The sequence below is a fragment of the Anastrepha obliqua genome, chromosome 4, assembly GCF_027943255.1.
Source record: "Anastrepha obliqua isolate idAnaObli1 chromosome 4, idAnaObli1_1.0, whole genome shotgun sequence".
In the NCBI taxonomy this organism is placed as follows: Eukaryota; Metazoa; Arthropoda; class Insecta; order Diptera; family Tephritidae; genus Anastrepha; species Anastrepha obliqua.
This window is the reverse complement of record NC_072895.1, coordinates 125,366,396-125,388,832: the sequence shown is the minus strand read 5'-3', so window position 1 is coordinate 125,388,832 and position 22,437 is coordinate 125,366,396. Positions and strand designations below refer to the sequence as shown.

General features: G+C 35.4%; 1 protein-coding gene across 1 annotated transcript in view; it reads left to right on the top strand.

Moving 5' to 3' along the window:
* Window positions 1-289: 289 nt before the first annotated feature.
* Window positions 290-22,437, top strand: part of LOC129244412 (mitogen-activated protein kinase kinase kinase kinase 5) — a 74,933-nt gene continuing 52,785 nt past the window's right edge. The window contains exon 1 of the mRNA XM_054882033.1: window positions 290-382. Within this exon, the coding sequence (XP_054738008.1) occupies window positions 290-382 (93 nt within the window). The remainder of the gene's footprint in view (window positions 383-22,437) is intronic.

Genomic DNA, 22,437 nt, shown 5'->3' with positions numbered 1-22,437 from the left:
AAGTGGCAGCTCGTTTCGGCTGGCAAGCTGCTGGAGGCTCTCAACTAATTGATTGGCAGGCTAGTATAGAATGAAGCCATCCTACTGCCCTACTGCCTAATAAACTTTATTCCGTAACAAAAGCTGGGCAACTGACAGCGATAACCCCAAGAACAAATTCTTTACATTCATTGAATTTGGCGCGTGGTGGGAGAGAAGACAGCCAGTTAAGAGGTAAACAGAGTCTCGCATGAGGTAATGTGCAACACAGCTTAGGCTGGTAGAATATAAGAGTGCCTCGCTTGACAGCATGGCAAATGAGTCGGAAGAAGAAGAACTTACAACAGCAGCTGCGGGCACAGCAGAGTTGCAAAATTACAAGCACAATCACCCATTGCGGAGGGCAAATGGCCGCTATCCGCTTTCGCTGTTCGTCTTTTCATATTAAATAGTTGCTCTTCCGCTTTAACTAAGAACACAATTTTCTTTACTACCATTTCACTTGCCCTGCTTTGTCTTTGAGCATGTAATGGCTTGTGGCACTTAGCTCTTATTCATGCATATAATATATGTATATATATTTATACCGCACAATAATTTCTAGTTTTAACTATTACTAGTACAGAATAAAAATCTAACAGTTCTTGCCCTCTTCCGCGCTCAGTTCGTTGCCCAGGTATGCTTCCCTAGCTAATCAATCGCCTTCCTTTTACCTTAACTGTTTTGCACCTCATCAGTCTTTCCACATTACCCTTTTTTGTTGTACATAGTCTTCGGTACCACCAGCCCTGTCGCTTTTGTTGGCTCTTTGCAAAAGTTCATTTATTTTCCGCGGCAGTGTTTTATTATTCATTTCCTTAACTAATTTGTTTTTCTTGAGGGTTCTTCTTCTTTCCGTCGCTTTCCCCTGCTAATAACTATTTTGCCACTGTTACTGTTACTTTCTCTGTATTTGTTCTAGCCTTGAGGGTATTTGCTGTTGTTCTTGCTCTTGTGCATGTTGTTGTTGTTGATGTCATGGAAGTCAGATGGAAATAATCTTTCTCTTGATTACTTTCTTTACCTTTATCTCGCTCTCGTGTACAATTTTTCCATTGCAAGGCTGCTCCTCGCTTGAATGCGATTTATTTGTTTACTTTGGTTAGATGGCATAATAATTGCACAAAGGTGGAAAGGTTCTGTTAGCTAATTTGAATTTTTGGAGTTTGAAGATGTGCGATAACTGGTACTAATCGACCATCATTGCCGTATGACTTACAGTTGGAGGATGTTGCAATTGAACAACTTAATGTCAGATTTTCTCAATGAGATCGAAACAAATACCCACTTTTGGGCAATCGACAAACCTCCTCCAGACACCAGTCCATCCACAAAAAGTGATATCAACTATGCTGTTTGCTGGATGGGACATACTTTATTGAATACGATAGTGGAAACGTCGTAACCGTTACTGGCGGAAATTAATGGATCTTTTTGAACGGGTTTTTAATACCGAATCGGGATATGTTGAAGCCGGCAAGATTGTTATTGTTAATGTTTGTACACAATTTGAATTCTCGAATAGCAATGTAATCGCTTAATCTGACGCCTGCAGTCGAGCCCAATTTTGTTATAATACAATATTTCAGAATTTAGTATCTTTACAAGAAAATGGGCGCTGGAAAGCACTCTGTTAATGAAGCAAAAATCATATTGTTTCATAGTGTTTAAATCATAGTGTTTTTTCGCTGTATTAACATCACTAAATGAATGTAAATCACACATAAATTAAAAAAAATACTCTTATAACATTAGCGTGATTGTGACCTTAGCGCTAAACCAGCGAAATATTTTCCATAAAGGCACACGCTCTGCCTCCCTCCCGCCCTCCTTTATATAATATTTTATATGTGTACATTCTTCTTACCACCATTCTGTAAAATGACTTCTCGCAGAGTACGTAAACACCAACACAAAAGCGCATTTATGAATTTTTTGATTGCATGCTAGAGTGAAATTTTTATTATGTGTACATATCATCGTGCAAATTCGACAGAACAATATCCAGCATTATGAATCAAACATTAAATTTCATTCTAAACTGGTGTCGTGCAGAAGGATTTTCTATAAATCCCAGCAAGACTATTATTGTACCTTTCACAAACAGATATAAGTTGGACCTTGGTTCAATTACTGTCGAAGGAACAAATATAAACTATTCCAATGAGGTCAAATATTTAGGAGTTGTTCTGGATAAAAGATTAAATTGGAACTCTCACCTTAAATCGGTAATAGATAAAGCCACCAGAGCCATGTGGGCATGTCGCAGTCTCCTGGGGAGAACATGGGGTATTGACTTCAAAATGATTCATTGGATGTATACAATGATGATTCGACCAATCATTACCTATGCGTCCCTTGTTTGGTGGCCCAAAACCACACAAGAAACAGCCAAGAAATTACTGGCAAGTCTTCAAAGGCAGGCCTGTTTGTCTATAACAGGTGCCATGCGAAGTTGTCCCACAACTGCAATTGAAGCGATAGTAGGATTATCCCCACTGCATATATTCATATGGAAATGTGCAGCTAGAAATGCACTAAAAATGCAAATCTTGTCAAATAAGGAATACAGTGACTTTGGTCATATGAGTATTCTAAGAAAAATACCGGATAGGGATATTAGCTGTTCAGTAACAGACTACATGATTCCGAAACGGGTCTTCAATAGAAATTATGAGATAATTATCTCAGACCGTGATGAATGGGAAATTGGAGGACCTTGGGTTAACCCAAAAAGTCGAATATGGTTCACTGATGGTTCAAAAACAAATACTGGAGTTGGTGCCGGGATCTTTGGACCCAACACAAAAATTTCAGAACCCATGGGCAAATGGCCCAGTGTCTTCCAGGCCGAAATCCAAGCGATTTCGATCTGTGCACTGACAGATCTAAAAAGGGGTATCAAAGGGGCCCACATAACTATATATTCGGACAGCCAAGCGGCACTGAAAGCACTAATGTCTCATTCTTTGGAGTCGAGACTAGTGGAAGAATGTGTAAACAATCTTCAAAAATTATGTACAAAAAATACGGTTGTACTTTGCTGGGTTCCAGGTCACTCTGGAATCGAGGGTAACGAAATTGCTGATGAACTGGCAAGGGCTGGATCGACATCAGACCTTATAGGACCAGAACCATATTGTGGTATCAACTGGGCGGAAGCTAAATCCAGGGTAGACCAATGGGAACATACTCTCAGAATAGCTTACTGGGAAGATAATCTGAAACTTCGTCAAGCCAAGAGGTTGGTTAGACCTTTTACCTACAAAAAGGAACTGATTAACTTACGGAAAGTAGATATCAGGAAAATAGTAGGCTTTCTTACGGGCCACTACTATCTAAACTATCATCTTAACAGAATTCAACTCCTCAGGGACACTGAGTGTAGACTCTGTTTTGAAGATGATGAAACAACGGAGCACTTATTGTGCGAGTGCGTTGCACTGGCTAGAACCAGAATGCAAATTTTCCACCGTGATCAACTGGATCCGGAAGAAATAAAGAAAGCTCCTATTACAGATATACTAAGGTTTATACGTATAGCAGAAAAATTGTTGGAAGAACATGGCTTTCAACCAACTCCTTTCCAAAGGCAGAGAACAACTAGGCAAACTAGAACCTGATGTAGTGGTCGGGTAACTTTCGCGGATGATCAGAAGGATCATCCATATTAAATTAGGTAGCTTGACACAAAAGATCTTTTAGGTCGCAGTGTCGGTCATTGGACCACCTACTAGGATAAATTATAAATTAAATCATCGTGCAAATTTTACAATATTAAATGCAAAACTTATTTTTTTTTGTACGTGTTGCTATATCTTATATATAAAATAAAGTCAACTTTTTGTGTGTGTTCGCTAACCGGCCGTGTCTTTGCACCGAATTAAACCAAACTTACACACATTGTTAAGTAGGTATTGAAGATGGTTTACGTATAGTTTGGATGCCTATTGGTGGATAGGGCTCGAGATATAGGTCAAAACGTGGACCCTGGTAACCTTCGGATGTGTATGTACAATCTGGGTATCAAATGGAAGCTGTTGGTGAATGCTTTAGTTCAGAGTATTTTTCATGCCGCTCCGTGACTAGGGTCTCGAGATAGAGACCAAAACGTGGAGCCTAGAATGTGTATGTACAATATGGGTATCAAATAGAAGCTGTTGGTGAATGCTTTAGTTCAGAGTATTTTTCATGCCGCTCCGTGACTAGGGTCTCGAGATAGAGACCAAAACGTGGAGCCTAGAATGTGTATGTACAATATGGGTATCAAATGGAAGCTGTTGGTGAATGCTTTAGTTCAGAGTATTTTTCATGCCGCTCCGTGACTAGGGTCTCGAGATAGAGACCAAAACGTGGAGCCTAGAATGTGTATGTACAATATGGGTATCAAATGGAAGCTGTTGGTGAATGCTTTAGTTCAGAGTATTTTTCATGACGCTCCGTGACTGGGGTCTCGAGATATAGGTCAAAACGTGGACCCGGGTAACCTTTGGTTGTGTATGTACAATATGGGCATCAAATGAAGACGTTCTAATACCGAGAATTCCAATGATTCCACCTGAATTGCCATTTGAATTCAAGCGTTTGCAACTGCCCATTCGCTTAACATTTGCAATAACTATCAATAAATCACAAGGGCAAACTTAAGAAATATGCGGGATGAATTTAGAAGAACCAGTATTCACCCATGGTCAACTATACGTTGGCTGTTCACGTGTTGGGAAGCCAACAGCATTATATATTTACTCAAAAACAAATAGAAAAACAAAAAATATTGTGTATGCCAAAGCGCTGGAATAAAGAATAAAGAAATAAATAATATGAAAACCACATCTTTTCTGTTCTAAACCATATCTATTCTATTTTAGTGTGCCCAGCGAAGCGGGCGGGGTTTGCTAGTTTCTTATGTATTTATCTTGAAGAGAAATCAAAGAGAGTCGGGAGCTTAAAAGTTCTTACTAAAAATGTACTTTCTTAAATTTAATAACTTTAATACCGCAAATATAGTATAATTTAATCGCATATCGCTAATTCTCCTCAAAGCTCTCGTAATTACTACACTTTTAATACCTAAAAAACCGTTAATGTAATATTGCCTCTTTTGCTCTACTGTTTCCATTCTTTCCCTTAATTCATTCGCCGCTTGAACGCCTCATTAAACTCTGAAGGTTATCGTGGCTTTTCACAAAAGTCTTATAATACTTGGTGGTTATGAGTTAAACACTTACAACATTAACTGAGTTGATGTTCTTAAAACACAACAACAAAATCTCCTAACCTGCAGCAGTAACACAGAGAATGCCTTCTACATAGGTGGTCAGAATATTATGGCGAAAGTAAAATTATATAAAAAACCTGCACAAGGAACACCAGACTTGAGCGTAACGCGCTCATTAACTGAAAACGCAAAAAAAATGTAAACACCTTATTAACCCATACAAAACGCATACAATGCATACAAACTCCCATACATGTACGTAATGATGATAATAAGGCCACAATTTTCATTTACATTCTTGTGGCACATACGAAGTTGTTCTAACGTTGTTGTTGCATATATGTACATATATATAAACTCTAGAACACACAGGCGTACATATGCGCAAATCGATTTATGCTTTTCCCGCTTCTCTGAATCGACGGCATTAACATTGAAATGCGCGACTTCTCCCATAGACATAAACCAGCATATCCAGCATATTGAGCGAGTAGGTATTTGAATTTGTTGCTGGAGTTCCAACGATGTGCTATTGTCTACAAATGCTATAGTAATGCCATGCAGTTGGATCAGGAGGAGAATAGGTATATGTGGGCGGGGCGGGGCACATATTCGATTGCTGTGCACGCTTCTGTGTAATCATTCGGATTGGCGAATAAGTTTTTTATCTGCTGAATGTAGTAAACTGCTTCGAATTATACTCTTTGGCACGCAGAGAGATTGGTATTATTTTCGAAGAACTTTTCTTTCATTCTGTCTTTCTTTATGTGTTGTAACCGTTTGCTGTGACTCGCACGGTTCAGCCGAAGGTTGCTAATTATAAACTTTGACCGAAGCACATCTCCAATATTGGTTGTAGTGTTCGGATTAAAATATTTGCTAACTCTCGTCGGATGGAATGTTGAGTAAGCTGGGGTTAAGCAAATGTTTCGCACATTTTCCTTTTGCCCCACCGGTTTATTAACTTATTCTTCAGTCTTCTGGTTGGCTTTGCAATTATTGTTGTATTGAGGTAAATAATTAAAAGCTTAGATATGATAGCAGCAATAAGACTGAATATTTTTCCTATTTCTCATGCATTGAAAAGCCTTAATTAAAGTTAAATAATTTGAGAAAAACAGGAATGCTCAAGATTTGGAACCATTTTGATCCACTCGCTGAAAATCTTTCAAAAATACCTTTAGCTACAAGTAATTTTTTCCTAATAACTACATCACTTAAAATTAAACATTTTTGTGTTAAATACCTTCTTTCAAATAATCATAATGTTAATAGAAAACTAATATAAATATTTGAAAATTAGTAAAAAAAAAACATCTGTTACTTTCCAAAAGGTTGCTCTTAAAAGATATTCAGATGCATGCGGCAGATCACATTAAAGTATGTAAAAAAGTTATTAAATCGGTTTTGCAAAACATCTTCAATATAAACTCGTATAAACGTCAAGGTCAAAAAAGTATACACGACATATTGCAATGATATTTGTCACTGGATTTTGGTATAATAAAGTCCAAGTTTCAAGTGGTTTAAAAATCGCCTTGATTTTTTTTCCTGACGGTGTTAGGTCTTTGCTTCCAAATAAAAAAATGTGGAGTAGGTGTTAAATGAGAGATAATGCAGAAGACCGAAACAAATTTGCAAAAATCTGTGTGATTTTTTGTCTATTTCAAACTTGCTCTGTACTATACCAAAATTTAATGATCAATTGCATACCCAACATTTTTCTGAATATTCCGAGTAAAAAGTTTGAAACTTTGATGAAAATTTGCCGAGTTTTCACAAATTTTATTCAAGGCTCGAAACTTTGCTTTATATGAAATTCCGCTTCGTTTTTGGTATGAACTATATTATTTTATATAAAAAAATAATAGAAATTTCTTTTGACGCTGAGTGCGTATATAGGTACATATGTATTTGGTTATTTTATTTGTGCGCTGAACTCGGCTTTCCATATCACCAAGAGTTGCCATTACTATTATAATTTTCAAGTGTGGGAGCTATCAGACATGAAAAATCTGATAAGTTTGTTGTAAATTTCTGTTCGCTCTTGGACTCAGCTGATGGAAAATGTCTATTTTTCTAAACTAAAGTAATGTTTCCGCAAACGAGTTATGAATAAGGAAGAAAATCATTATAATAATAGATGATTTTGTTACACAGTGTAGAACTTGACTAGTGTACGAATTGTATCACAAAGTCTTACATCAAGAAAACCCGCAGCAACAATAACGACAAAAATGAGGACAACAAAGAAACGTGTCATTTAATCGATTGCTCAATTTAATGTTGTAAGCGCAATAAATGGAAAGCAAAAATTAAAAAAGAATCTAGACTAGCACTTTTATGAAACGAAAAATGATTAATTGCCAAGAATGCAATCATGCCGCGGGCTGCCAAGCTGGCTGCCAGTCCACTTCCACGCATGCAAGTGGCAGTGTCCTTCTGTGATGACGCTTATGTGGATGCGCTTATGGGTTTGCCAACAAAAACATGTAGCTGGGCATGCATGGTTTTGATTTTTTCTTTTTATTTCTTCTTCTTGAATTTTTATTTCTTTAGAGCATTTTTTGTTTTTCTTTGTTTACTTAGTTCTTTTTTTGGTGCGTTTTTACTTTGTGTTTTTTGTGTCTCAGTTGTGAACCCTCGACAATAAAGCGAGTTTCAGTAAGCTATTGTCGTGCTTTGTGTGGTCGCGTGCTTTATATGTATGTATGTATGTTTATATAATGAGTTTGCTTTGTCACTAAATGTCTTTCATTTAAAATATACCGCTTAAATTTCCCCTCAAGATGTTCAAAATCATGCATACAAATACAACAAATTAGATTCAATCAACTTTGCGTACAAAAATAGTGGCTCCTAAAAGCAGACTAAATGATATTTATTAAAAAGTTTCAAACTTTTTTGAAGTCCTTGAATTCTTAAAAGTGCTTAAATTCGTAAGCCGTTCAAAACATGTAGAAATTAATTCTGAAGTGATCTGTAAAGAGTCTCTAAAAAAATCTATTGTTATTTATCACTTCGCTGAATAACTATAGTTGTACTACTACTTCAGTATTTATTTGAGAAAGACATGCACGTATTCCTTAGGATAAATCATTCGCAATCAGTACCAACTTACGACAGGTTTAATATGAATAACTTATATTTGTAGAACAGCGTAGAGGCACTCATCGGTGAGAAGCATGTAAAAGTGTAAATAATGTGAGATTTCTTTTATTTAGTGGCAAACTTTTGTCATGGACTTAAAGATATCCCCAAGCGTTTTGTTAGCCTTCTTCTTTTCGTACATCGAATTCGTGCAGCATGAATGGCTGCATGTCAGCAACAAAATCGCTGCATGTGCAAGCAACAAGACGACGCTCGCTCTCGGAGGCGTTGAACGCAATTTCAAAAACAGAAACTTTTCAAAATTCACTTTGAAATGTTACAAGTTGAAGAGTGCTTTACTTGTGCACACACGCATACACACACTTAGTAAGTAAGTCGGTTAAATTTGAAAATCTTTTAACTACTATAAGTATAAGTAAAATATGTTATATGAATATACACAAATACATACACACATACATGTATGCACACGTATACACATACAATATTTGCTATAAGTTCTCGTTGAAGCATCACCAGCAACAGCGAGAGGGTAGTCGGCCCTGCTGCTCATTTCCGAACGCCTTTTAGTAATTGAAATCCTAGTGAATTTTTTTAATTCTTCTATGTATGTACTTATGTCTCATTTTCCCTGCGTTTTTGTTAACTTTTTGCTGTGCCTTCGTTAATTTGATTAATTTATAATTGAAACATTTTATATTGCAAGCTGACTTTTCGTTCAGCGTTCAATTAATTGCGAAAAGGATGATATGTACATATGTGTAGGTCATTGTAATTTCGTGTGTGTGTGTGTTGGCAATTGAATAATGATTATTGCTTACCTGGAACGGCTTACATTCATTCCGGTTTACATTCACACATTTATGACGCTTATTAATTTAACAAAACAATAATAGCATAATTTTCATTCTGCTGGCTACACGAAATTAATGGATTGTATTAAATTAATTGAATGCCGCGCCATTTAATGAATACAGTGACAAAGACGCATGTCAGCGTGTGAATAGAACGGGGTTTTCTCTACATATCTCCTTCAATATTTCAACACTTTTTAATTTTAATTATTTTGCCATATGAAAAAAGAACATAAATTGAATTTCGTAAAAAAAAACTTCATTCATTTTCTAGTATCCCTGGTGTCAGTATTTCCCCCGCAACAATGCCAGTCTGATTTACAGTCAAAGTTCGTTAAATGTTCCCATAAAAATTGTGCCAATAATACAATGAATATTTTATGTAAAACAAAAAAAAAGTATTTGAACTTTCGTTTGCTACTGCAGCTCTAACATTGAAGTGGCCTTTGGGAAGCGGTCTCTGTTCGAAGGCGGTTAACTATGTTACAATTGACTTTATTGCTATTGCTGTTGCATGGCATAAAATTGTAGCATTTTGTGCTCAGCAGAGAGGTAGTAAGGAAAAGCAAGGAAAGAGTGTACGTGACGGGCAGTAACACCGGTCTGGGTCAATGCCAATTCCAATTCATTTAGAATACAAATTGAATTTTATGTCAGTTACAAGAAAAACAATGTCAAAAAGCAACAATAATGAATCAAACATATAAAATGGAGGGAATGAGAAAAATTGTGCCATGAACAACTAATAGAAGGAGAGGGAGGGAGTTGGTAGGTCGTCAAGTGAATAAGTTGAGTTGAAAACCGATCTCAACAGGAGCGAAAGGAATATAAAGAAGAATTGGACTTTTAGCACAAGATGATAACGTGAATATTGATCTAATTTCCAAAAATTGTTTTTTTGTTTTTTCTTTTTTACATTTTAGTGAAATATAAAACATATAAGAATGCGTGCTAAAATGTCATGAAAATAAGGAAAAATGTTCGTAGATTTTTGTTTTTATATTTTTCTAAAGTGTAATCTTTTACTCGAAATAAATCATACACTCTTTGAGCCCTATTTGTTGAGTTTTTCACAAACTTCCTTAATATAATATTATCCCTCCGTTGGACATCTTTTTTAAAACCTTCGATTGGGCACCAGGGTCTGGCTTTTTTTTGTCCTGTTCGAGGATCCTTTTTAAAATGTTATATCCATAAATCGATAGAAAGTTAAATTTTAGGAAGCTAGGAAGTCTGAAAAGTCTGGCCAGACTCGAATGCCCAACGGAGTTTTAAAGCATCACAGACGGCAATTATAAATATTGTAAGGTTTAATCGGTGGGAAAAGCGAGCAACAAAGCTCTACACACTAAGGTCAGAAAAAAGAGTATACCTCGCAACAAAACTATAGCAAATCAATATTTTCACCACTTTTGACTATTTGTTGTTTTTTTTTTGTTTTATAAAAGCACAACTCATTGCCTAACAAAACCATATAAACTCAATTTTCTAATTTCATACGAAAATTAAAAAAAAATATCCTCCGAACTTTTCATCCTAATTCCATGGTTTTTAGTTAAGAGTGTCTAGAAAGATTTTTGTTATGCAGTGCTATGTGTAGCTTCGGTTATTGTGTGATGCTTACTGCGCTCGTTGTGTCTGGTGAGCGAGAGTTGGGTAATACTTGGGTTTATTAATATTCGAACAGAAAAGAAAGATATGCGCTAGCCGACGGATCATAATTAATTTCCCTTGTCTAGAGTGTTTACTTTATCGCTTGCGCAATTCCAGTAGTCTATAAATTCTCTGGAGAACCTTTATCCTGCAGCAATAATGTATGTACTCGTGCAACTGTGTCTACATATATTTCACCACACAGTTCTTCATAAAACCCCCTTCCTACCTTTGAAGTGCCTTCTAATATATATCAATCAGAATTATTAACAGGTTTTCTTAAAGGCTATGCGGAAAGTTATAGAATTTCAATTGGCATTTTCCATCAGAAAAATAAAGCAAAACAAAAAGTTAGTTGTCTTGTGTCCAATGTACTGGAATTGCACACATACACTGGCACTCGCACGCATAGCTGTCGGTGTGACAGGTCATTTTTGCTAGTGGCAAATTTATTGTGAACCAAACGATAAATTGCAAAATATTTTCGCATTGTGCAACGACTTGCTTTTTGCTAGTTTTTTTTTTTTTTGTACAAGGGAATTTACGCCATTTTATGTGTGAAAGGGCGTTGGCTGGGTGTGTGAGTATGACTAAACGCTTGGGTTGGCTTCGGAAAATAGGAAATAACCAAACAGGGCAATTGGCCATAGTGTTTTTATCATTTGCTTTTACTTCCTTTTTATTTGAAAAATTGTGCAATATTTACACTAACTAGTTTGGCAATTTATCTCTGAGAAGTGCATATACAGCAAAATTGCAGGCTGACAACAATACAAAACAGCATTCTAGGGTAACCAAAGGACGCGGCATACATACACAAATACACATTTTTAAATGGATATTAACAGTAAAAAGAATCGCCTTACATGGAGCCAAATAGCTGAAAGAAGACCGTTAAAGAAAATACTTTATCATCATTATCTGCCAGAGGCAAGTGATAATAAAGGAGGAATTCGTAAGAAGTGAAGCTTCCAAAAGAGAAAACTACTTGGATAGTGAATTTGTTGGAAATACTCACTAGATGCATAGGATAAGCAGTTATGTGCAGAGCTTCGATGCCAGCTGTAAAAATGAAATATCTAGAGAATGATGGGACATCGATTTTTAAGGCCGAATCGAACCGAAACCGAATCGACTTTTGTGATCGAACATACTGATGCCGATGGCAAGGTACGGTCGTTCTTTAGTAATATGAAATGAAAATAACAATTGCTTCTAATGTTTTCGCTACTGTGCTGAGAACTGCAAACCAACCGAAAGCATTTCTGCCATGAAAAAGTTTCACACAAAAACACACACATCTGCCGTTCGAAGGTCTCCCTATTTCAACCTCAGAACACAAATTCGGGGAAAAAGCTAATTAAAAAAGGTTGAATAATATACTGTTATTATATTTAAAACAGTTCCTTGACAGGCATCCTTTCCATGAAAACCAGCTTTCATTTCTTGGCATAGGCACCTACTACAGATGTTTCTTATGAAGAACTCGAAGCTTATCACTTTTATAGAGTTGCCTGCGTCCCATCTGCATCATGACTAATCACTTTTTATTTTTTATTCAGTTGAAGAATTGGGGATGAAGTTGATTGAGGAGTTTTTGACTAAAACATAGCAGTTTCTCGAGAGAACTGGTTTCCGTCTGGTTTCTTCTAGGACTGCAAATTTACTCAAATAAGCTTCACTCTTGTGCTACCTATGGTTCCGGGAGGTTTTTAATAATACACTCATAGGAAATAACACTGCGCGTCATCCGGAAAAAATCTCTAATATGGCGATGGATTTGCGTAGAGGGAATAAAAGTTTATTTATTCCAACAATAAAATGTGAAAAATTGAATATGAAACTTGAAGAGAGCTAGAGCGGCAAGTCGGAGAGAGGGGCGTAATCGAACCAATCGAACTGTTACCAGGGAAATCAGATAATAGAAAAAGAAAAGAAAATAGCTAAAGAAAGGGGGAAGTTGTTACACATACATACATACATAGTTATAAACAATGGAAAATATTGACAGAAAACAGCCATCACGAAATCAGTCAACAAAGGACAAAAAGTGATGGTTAAGTGGTGGAGATATGTGTGGCAAGTAAGTACGTGAATGTAATTCTATATAGTGGAGGAGAAGGCTACCGACGTTTTATCACACGTTGAAAACGGCTGACGCATCATTGGGTTGGCGTACTGTCACCCACTCATTTGTGCCGACCACTCTTTGCCATTACTGCGGATTATATAGCATCTGAAGGAAGATGAAAGAAAATAAAAATATAAAAAATATATAAAGCTCCGATACTGACATTTCTCCAAGCGAAACATCAATGCACAGCATAATTTGCAAAATCACATCATTACTGCGGAAGGAGATTGCAGGAAATGCTTTAAGGGGATAAGGAAAAATGGCAATGCGAACGCATTGATTGTTGTCGTTGGTTCAAAGTAGGCGAGCATATACAATAAGTACATAAAAGTTTAATTATTAAAAATGTATGAGCTCGAAACAGAATTTATTTTGCAACAAGCAATAAATGAGAAAATTGAACGGTCGTCTTTAATTTCAGCAAAAACTCACTAGTCAGACTGTAGATCTAACTTTTTTATACGATTTTTCTTTAATGCGTGCCTCAGTGAGCTAAAAGGTTTGCCCTGTATCCCGATGTTATGTGGCCGAACAAACCCTGACATGAATTGCCATTTACATGCATGCTTACTCACTTGCTAGTTGCATCACACCCAATATGCCTTGAGGGAATATTGACGCTCTATCCTTCTCTCCCCTGCCCACTTTGGCATGTCCACTCACCAATCTCATTACCATCCGACGAGCTATAGGTAACGACGTTGATCCAATTGACCGTATAATTTTGCTCCTACTCGGCTGACAATATAGTATTCTTGTGCATGGCCGGGTGAGCAGGGCGTAACCTGCTCGGCAGTGCAAACTCTCCACAGGACATCTACCACCCATTCTGATTGCAGCTAATTTTGATGCACCCTATGTAATTCAATAGACTAACGGTTGTGTTAGAGTGTGTGTGAGATATTCCTCAGTTATCGTTGCAATCGCTCTGGGCTTAAATGTCGAATAAACCAGCGCCACTTTGTTAGCATAACCTGTGTGGGAGAGAGTGGAGAGTCTGATGGGTATACGAAGTGTTCAATGGTGATTGCTTGTTGCCTTCCAGATTCGTTATTCTTACACACTTAGTTACAGTTACGGGAACATGCTGAGGTGTTGTGAAACATAATTCACAGCACAGAGTACTACAGATCAGTTGACCTATCCTTGGTTCTATGAAACTATGATTATCCGTTGAGTATTCATGCGTTTGTGTATAAATAGACGTGTGTGTGTGTGTGTGTGTGTGTGTGTGTAATCGGACTTACGTTATGTAACTCATTATGAACTTGTGCTCACCTGTGCTGAATAACACTATTCAGTGATATTGAACCTATCTACTGTTGTTAATAAAATATGCAAATGTTTAGTTGTAGTTTGCAATATTCAAATTGTGTTTACACTACAAAGGAGTTCAATTTTGACCATTACGAGATTATCCTTCCGACCGCAATAAACTTTCAGTTCATGAAAGTAGGCGGCTGTTGAGGCGTACTATTTTTTCTGACCCATAAAGTCATTAATGCAGCCAGCATTTTGCGGTGTAGGAACAACCAGTTTTGTTCTTAGGTTCTATATTTGTGCAACAAATTCGATGCTCGCGATTTGTTTGAATATATTTCCAGTTTTTAACTTTTTCGAAAGTCTCTTCTTCGGATCCTCGTAATTCATACATGTGCCACATTGGAAAGCAATTATTTCCTTATTTAAAGTTATTCGCTTAAGGAAAATTACTACAAATAGCGTCATTCCGATGAAATCCGGTGCAACATATGGGGATACCTATTTTAACAAGAGTTACTGGTATTTTTGTCATCCTTGGACTCACCCGTTACTAGCGCTGTGGTTCTAAAAACGCGCACTACAGGCTGTCGACCTCTGTAAGTTAAGGGGACAGATACCTGTAAAATTCTGAAAAAGAAACAAATTTTTGTTTTTTCATAAAATGTTAATATAATCCTATAAGAATACGTCAAAAGAGAACGTAAATTTAAGTATTTCTTATATTATAGATCGTCAACCGTAACGACTCTATACTTTGCGTTCGAGCGCTGGGGGAGGTATAGTTACGTTGCCGGCTTTAGACTCGTTTTTCTCAAAACTATATTTTTCGAATTGGCGTACACGATAACTCGAAAATATATTGACCGATATCCCTGAAATTTTGCACACATCTTTTTTATGATATTACTTTCCATGTGAATTTAAGTTTTCGAAAAAATATTTTTTTAGTTAATTAATAGTGGAATAAAGCCATGTCAAGTGATCCTCGAAAATTTCACTAAGTCACGGATTTTAGGGCAAGATGTCTCGTTGTGTAGTCAAGGTCATGTTAACGCTGTTCTATAAATATTTCGCGCAAATTCCAATTTTAGCAATTGTTATTAACAATCAAAGTTTTAAGCAAGATTAAATTGAAAAATTAATTACTCCAAAACTACAATAGATAATGACGTGAAATTTCGCATACCATTCAAGTATTGTCTGTACTATTTTTCAAGTGGTAATAACTCTTTTTTTTCTCCACGCTGTTAAACAATCGGACTTACGCATAATTGTGCGGAAAACGCTTACCTTCAATAATCTGAAAATAGAATTTTGTACTTTTACTCCATTTCTGAGATATTGACTGTTTTGTAACTTGATGCGGTCGACGGTGGCATGCTGCCATCGGCTGATCGGTCGCGCGGCGGCTTGAGGGACCGCGCAAACTGAAGCAGCGTGCACGTTTGAACATGCTCGCACAGGATTTATTGCCTATTGACTTAATTCGACACTGCTTTGTGTTAGTTCGCTTTAAGTGGTGACTGGTGACAGAGCATATTTGCATATTTCAATATTATTGTAAAAAATGCAGAGTTAAAAAATCAGAAAAAAACGGAAAATCCATACTCAGCTTTTGTGAAAAATATTAAAGACGCTTTGCTTAAAAAGAACATTATCAACCATAAAATTCAAATTCTCACAACAATTCCAGATAATTGGACCGTGAAAAAAATGTGCGATACATTTTCTGTTTCTAAAAGAATGGCATCGAAATCTAAAAAATTGAGAAGAAAAAATGGCTTTGCATCTGTGCCACCTAAAAAACGTGGAAAAAAAATTTCAGAATTGACTTTCGAAAAAGTGCGTAATTTCTACTTGTCTGATTATTCAAGTAGACTGTTACCTGGAATAAAAGACTGCAAAACTGTTTTTAATAACGGTAAAAAAACAAAAGAACAAAAAAGGTTGTTACTTTTTAATCTGAATGATCTACACGAACAATTTAGAATAGAATACCCTGAAGCATTAATTGGTCTATCAAAATTCAAAGAACTTCGGCCTCGCGAATGCATTGTCGCTGGGCAAAGTGGGACGCACAATGTTTGCGTGTGTAAAACGCATCAGAATGTGTCTTTGAAAATGTATGGAATCAGACATGAATTAAATTAATTATTCGACGCCCCATTGTTTTTTACGTGATTGCAAAGCATGTCCCGGAGTATCAGCAGTCATGGAACACATTAAACAAACTTTGACCGAAAATGAAGTAAAACAAATCACATACAGTCAATGGGTGAACACTGACCCGTAACTGCGTAATTCAAAAAATTCCACGTGCCCATGAAGGTGTTTTGTAAACCTTTATGAGGCGTTCAAAAGCACTTTGTGGGAAGTGGCTTACTAAAAAAATGTGCATTTTCATTATAGTACATCACGCATGATTAAGAATATTTCCGTTACAGATGCGATATTGTGCAAGAAACAGAGAAAGCAGCAAAGTTTGTAGAAACGCTTGGTGCCTATTTATCTGCAGTCCTTAAACATGATTTTTTATCGAAAATTCAAGCAGCATATTTTGTTGAGAAAAAAATACTGTATCCGATGGAGAATATGTTGTCAGCTTAGATTTTGCCGAAAATTACACTTTCCAGATTCAAGATGCAATCCAATCCCATCATTGGTCTAATACTCAAGCTACTCTCCATCCTTATGTTATATATTATCGCAAAGATGGAGTAGCTTATCATCTTAGTTTTGTGATAATATCTGGAAAATTGACTCATGACGCGAATTCTGTCCATTTATTCAATGCACGACTTGCGAAGTATTTGAAAAAAAAATGTGGATGTAGAAATGTAAAAAAAAATGTTTACTTCTCCGATGGGGCAGGTTCACAATACAAAAACAAATTTAATTTTTTAAATTTATATCATCATAAGAATGATTTTGCTATCGACGCTGAATGGAATTTTTTCGCAACGTCTCATGGAAAAGGAGCGTGCGATGGAGTTGTAAGAGCTGTGAAGAGATTAGCACATAAAGCAAGTATGCAACGTGTAAGCGGTGATCATACAAGCAACCCTGAAGCTCTCTATGAATGGGCGAAAAGTGCTTTCAAAGCAATCGATTTTGATTTTTGCTCTCAACTTGAGCATGATGCTCATGACAAAAAATATCAAAACCGCGATAAAAAACACGCGGCAATATCACCAGTTTCAACCTACGATTGGAAAAAAAATTCAAAGTCGAATTTTTTCAAAAGACGATTCTTTGTTTGAAAATACTATCAGCAAATAAATGTAAAAAAAGTTAAGACAACTGTCATATTATGGTTAAAATGTACTATAGTTGGAATCTTTCGGGCTTTTAATACAATATAATTATTTTAATGAAATTAGTTGTACGCTGCTTCAGCTTGCGCGGTCCCTCAAACAGCAATGCCACCGTCGACCGCATCAAGTTACAAAACAGTCAATATCTCAGAAATGGAGTAAAAGTACAAAATTCTATTTTCAGATTATTGAAGGTAAGCGTTTTCCGCACAATTATGCGTAAGTCCGATTGTTTAACAGCGTGAAGAAAACATGAAAAAATGCAACTGATTACAAAAAGTTATTATTTATTTATCTATTTGTCACAACAAAAAGAGTTATTACCACTTGAAAAATAGTACAGACAATACTTGAATGGTATGCAAAATTTCACGTCATTATCTATTGTAGTTTTGGAGTAATTAATTTGTCAATTTAATCTTGCTTAAAACTTTGATTGTTAATAACAATTGCTAAAATTGGAATTTGCGCGAAATATTTATAGAACAGCGTTAACATGACCTTGACTACACAACGAGACATCTTGCCCTAAAATCCGTGACTTAGTGAAATTTTCGAGGATCACTTGACATGGCTTTACTCAGTGGGAAAATTCGCCGGAAGCATTTTGTTCCGCGAAGTTTTTTTTCCATTTGTTTTTAATTCATATAGAAATTATGTCATTAATAAAGAAACAAATTTTTAGTGTTTTGTATTCAGGTCACTGACGCCGATGTTCCAATGCCCGCCGATTGAGAAGCCTCGCTGCGACCTTCCTGGAAGAATTGAATGTGCATCCGCCATTTTAAATGATTGAAATAAAAAAAAAAAAAAAAAAAAAAAAAAACTGTATGCCAATTTTAAAAAATATATATTGACTTCTTCATTTAAAATAATTTTAAGAAAAATCAAGGAAAATATGACCGTTTAAAGGTATCTGTCCCCTTAACAAAGAGAACTGTTCGAGAGCACTACCACCAATGCCGCTTAATAACTTACCAACGTAGCAAATTATTTAGACTTACGAATGGACAAAACGGCAAAACTCTTTCAAAACACTTATAATATTTCATATACAGTTTTTGTTTTCATTTAATTTTCGAACTTTAATTTCGATGAGCTTAATTTCATGTTCAGATTTTTTTTTTTTTAATTATTCCAAGAAATGCGTTCGAAATGAGTCCTAATAGTACACACCTAGCACACCTAAGAGTATCAGAAAAAAGTTGTGTGGACATAAAGTCTATTGTTTTTTATTTACCGGAACTTTTACTTTCCCATCACTTCTTGCACCGTGAAGATCGTGTTTTAAAATCACGTATCTCTTTCACAAATTTGCAGCTTTAACTATAAAATTTTTTATCTTAAATCCATTTTCTCTTAATGACAAAGCGTCGATTCCGTTTGAATTCTTCAAATCAAATAAATAAGTATTTTTATCTACATATACTTATACTAATATTATAAAGAGGAAAACTTTGTTTGTTTGTTTGTAACGAATAGGCTCAAAAACTACTGGACCGATTTTAAACATTCTTTCACCATTCGAAAACTACATTATCCAAGAGTAACATGGATTACATTTTATTTTGGAAAAAATAGGGTTCCGTAAGATATTTGGATTTTTCGGACACAAACTGAAAAAAATCTTATATATAAAATAAAGTCAACTTTTTGTGTGTGTTCGCTAACCGGCCGTGTCTGCACCGAATTAAACCAAACTTACACACATTGCTAAGAAGGTATTGAAGATGGTTTCCGTATAGTTTGGATACCTACTGGTGGATAGGGCTCGAGATATAGGTCAAAACGTGGACCCTGGTAACCTTCGGATGTGTATGTACAACATGGGTATCAAATGGAAGCTGTTGGTGAATGCTTTAGTTCAGAGTATTTTTCATGCCGCTCCGTGACTAGGGTCTCGAGATAGAGACCAAAACGTGGACCCTAGAATGTGTTTGTACAATATGGATATCAAATAAAAGCTGTTGATAAGTGCTTTAATACGGGGTAATTTTCATACCTATTGATGACTAGGGTCTCGAAATATATGCCAAAACGTGGACCCGCCGTGTCTTTGCACCGAATTAAACCAAACTTATGCACATTGTTAAGTAAGTATTGAAAATGGGTTTCGTAAAGTTTGGTTGTAATTCGGAGCAGTGGCAACGGGTACAGCGTTCTTTTGAGCCAGCCATAATGTCGCTTACTTTTTTAACGCTTGGGGCGGAACTGAACTGTCAAATTGACAGTGTGAGTTACAATGTGTCAATACTTCTTTCTGATTTGGATGCCATAAGAAAAAAACGTAAGTGCAACATGTAAAAATTTTTTGTGAATTTTTTTGGAGTGGATTTTGGAAGAGTGAATAATTTCTTACGAAATTTGAGAATTTAATGTGAAATCCGAATGAAATTATGTGTTCGTGGAAAAAACAATTTTTTTCGTTTTTTTTTTTGAAAAATATAAATGGATAATGGTTAAAAAAGCTCCAATGCTTAATAAAACATATAAATTGAAACGAAAAATTCATGGATGATCAGGAAAAAAGACGATTGTTTATTCATATGCGTTGATTTGAAATTTAAAAACAATCTCCTTTTTTCCTGATTTTCAATTTATATTTTATATTTACTCAAAAACAAATAGAAAAACAAAAAATATTGTTTATGCCAAAGCGCTTGAATAAAGAATAAAGAAATAAATAATATGAAAACCATATATTTTCTGTTCTAAACCATATCTATTCTATTTTAGTGTGCCCAGCGAAGGGGGCCGGGTTTGCTAGTTTCAGATAAAGGGAAGAATTGCAAATTTTCGTTGGCATTCCAAAAAGTAAAAAAAAAATATTAATAGTGGAAGCGAAAATAAGCACTCTTCCGCATTTTATGGTAGCGCGTTAAAAATAAATCGTAAACCTTGCCACCTCCACCTGCAAACCTTATAAATTATTCAAATGCACCCAAATCATTGCTGAAAATTGAGAATGCAAACAGGCAAACAAAAGGATTCGAAGAATTTCGTTTAAAAGGCAAAGAAAAGAATTTAATAGCGTTTCATTTGATTTTGAGTTTTCATCTGCTACATTCAGAACGCATTGCACGTTAAAAAAAACAAGATTGATTTTGATATAACCACAGTTTGGGCGAAATAAATGCATTCGATTATAAATCTAGCGAAAAATGCAGCCAAATGCAAATTGAAAAATGCACTGACCTGTAAACATGACAAATACGACTGCAATACTTATCTACATCAACAATCCAATTTCATCTAGCAACCGCAAAACTTCATCCTCTCCTCCTTTCTGTTTCACCTGGTGCTGATCAGCTTCATGTTTTTCTCATTTGCTGTAAACTCGGATTTAATGCAGGGCCCTGCACAAGAATTCCGCAGTTGTTGAAAAGTACTTGCATCCTTTCATGGCGCCTCATTGCACTTGTTTACTTGTTTCCATCTCTGCAGTTTGTGCGCTGTTTTCAATGGAGATGAAAGGTGACTTTCGTTAAGAGGATGGTCGAGGTGCTCGCCTGTTATAAACAGCAGTGTTAAATTTATTGAATTTTGCTTGGCGAAAGGCAAACTATTTTGGTGACGAACTTATTCTGTGATGTGGCCAATACTATCAGTGCAAATGGGCCATAAATTGGCGTTGGAGTTCAAGTGATCATTTGAAGATTGGAAGATTTGTTTAGATAGCGCCACATGTTTTAGTCACTTTTCTTTTTTTGTTCGCTGCTACAAATTTGGTGGTTCATGTCTGAAGTAGAAATTTACACAAATCTGAAAATAACACATTGGGTACTTTTGCAAAAAACAGTCGAAATAGACTAAAAGTAGAAGATTTTTTTGCGTCGATGGCATTATAAATAAATTAAAGCAAGAATTCTTCTGTTTTTGAAGGTTTGTTTCAAATTTGATGTCAAGTAAAACTTTACTTTCATCGCCAATATCCTTAACATGAATACCACTAAACATCGTGCAACTATAAGTTTTGCAATGATTACTTTTTTGAGAATTTATTACAAACCTTAGTTCATATTCCAACAAAAACAATAAAAATCAAAGTCTCAAATTTTTTGAAAAATTTACAAAAAAAAAACAACGCCAAAATTTTAAAAAATTATAATTTTGTTTTTAACAAAATTATTTTATTCTAAGAAACTCCAAACTTTTTTCGAAAATTTGAGGAAAATCAACGGAATTTAAATTCTAATAAAAAAAGATACAAAACAATCCTATTCTAATAAAAACAGTATGAATTTGAAAACAAAATTCTTATTCTGAGGAAAGCAGTAAAAAACGATATCCTAAAGCTTTTACAACATTTACGAAAAACAAACAAGTTTTCAAAAGTTTAAATCAGATTTAAGAAAAAAATTCGTATTTTAACAGAAACAGTTTAAATCAAAGATCTTAAACATCTTGCGAAAAATAAACAAAATTTAAAAGATTTTAAACAGTTTAAAAAAAATGACGAGTACATTTTAACAAAAACAGCTTCAATCAGATTTAAGCAAAAAAGCATTTTTTAACAAAACCAGTCTAAATCAAAGTCTTAAATGTTTTACAAAATTTGAGAAAAATCAGCAACAATGGAAACAGATTTTTAGACTTTTTTGGTATGTTGTTTTGTGAGGTATTCAATGTCAGTATAATATGGTGAAATTTCATGGTGACAAAAAAAAGGGTTTAAATATCGATGAAGTAACCAAAAAATTGTCACTGCAAAAAATAGCTGCACGATGTTTTATGACTATAAATATTATATTTTAGCAATCACAGTTTTAATATCATTCTGCAAATAATTTATATTTTTAGGCGCATTATAAATTAATTTTGAAGAATGTTAGAGAGAGCCAATTTTACTTTATGTACGGGGCATTGCAGTAT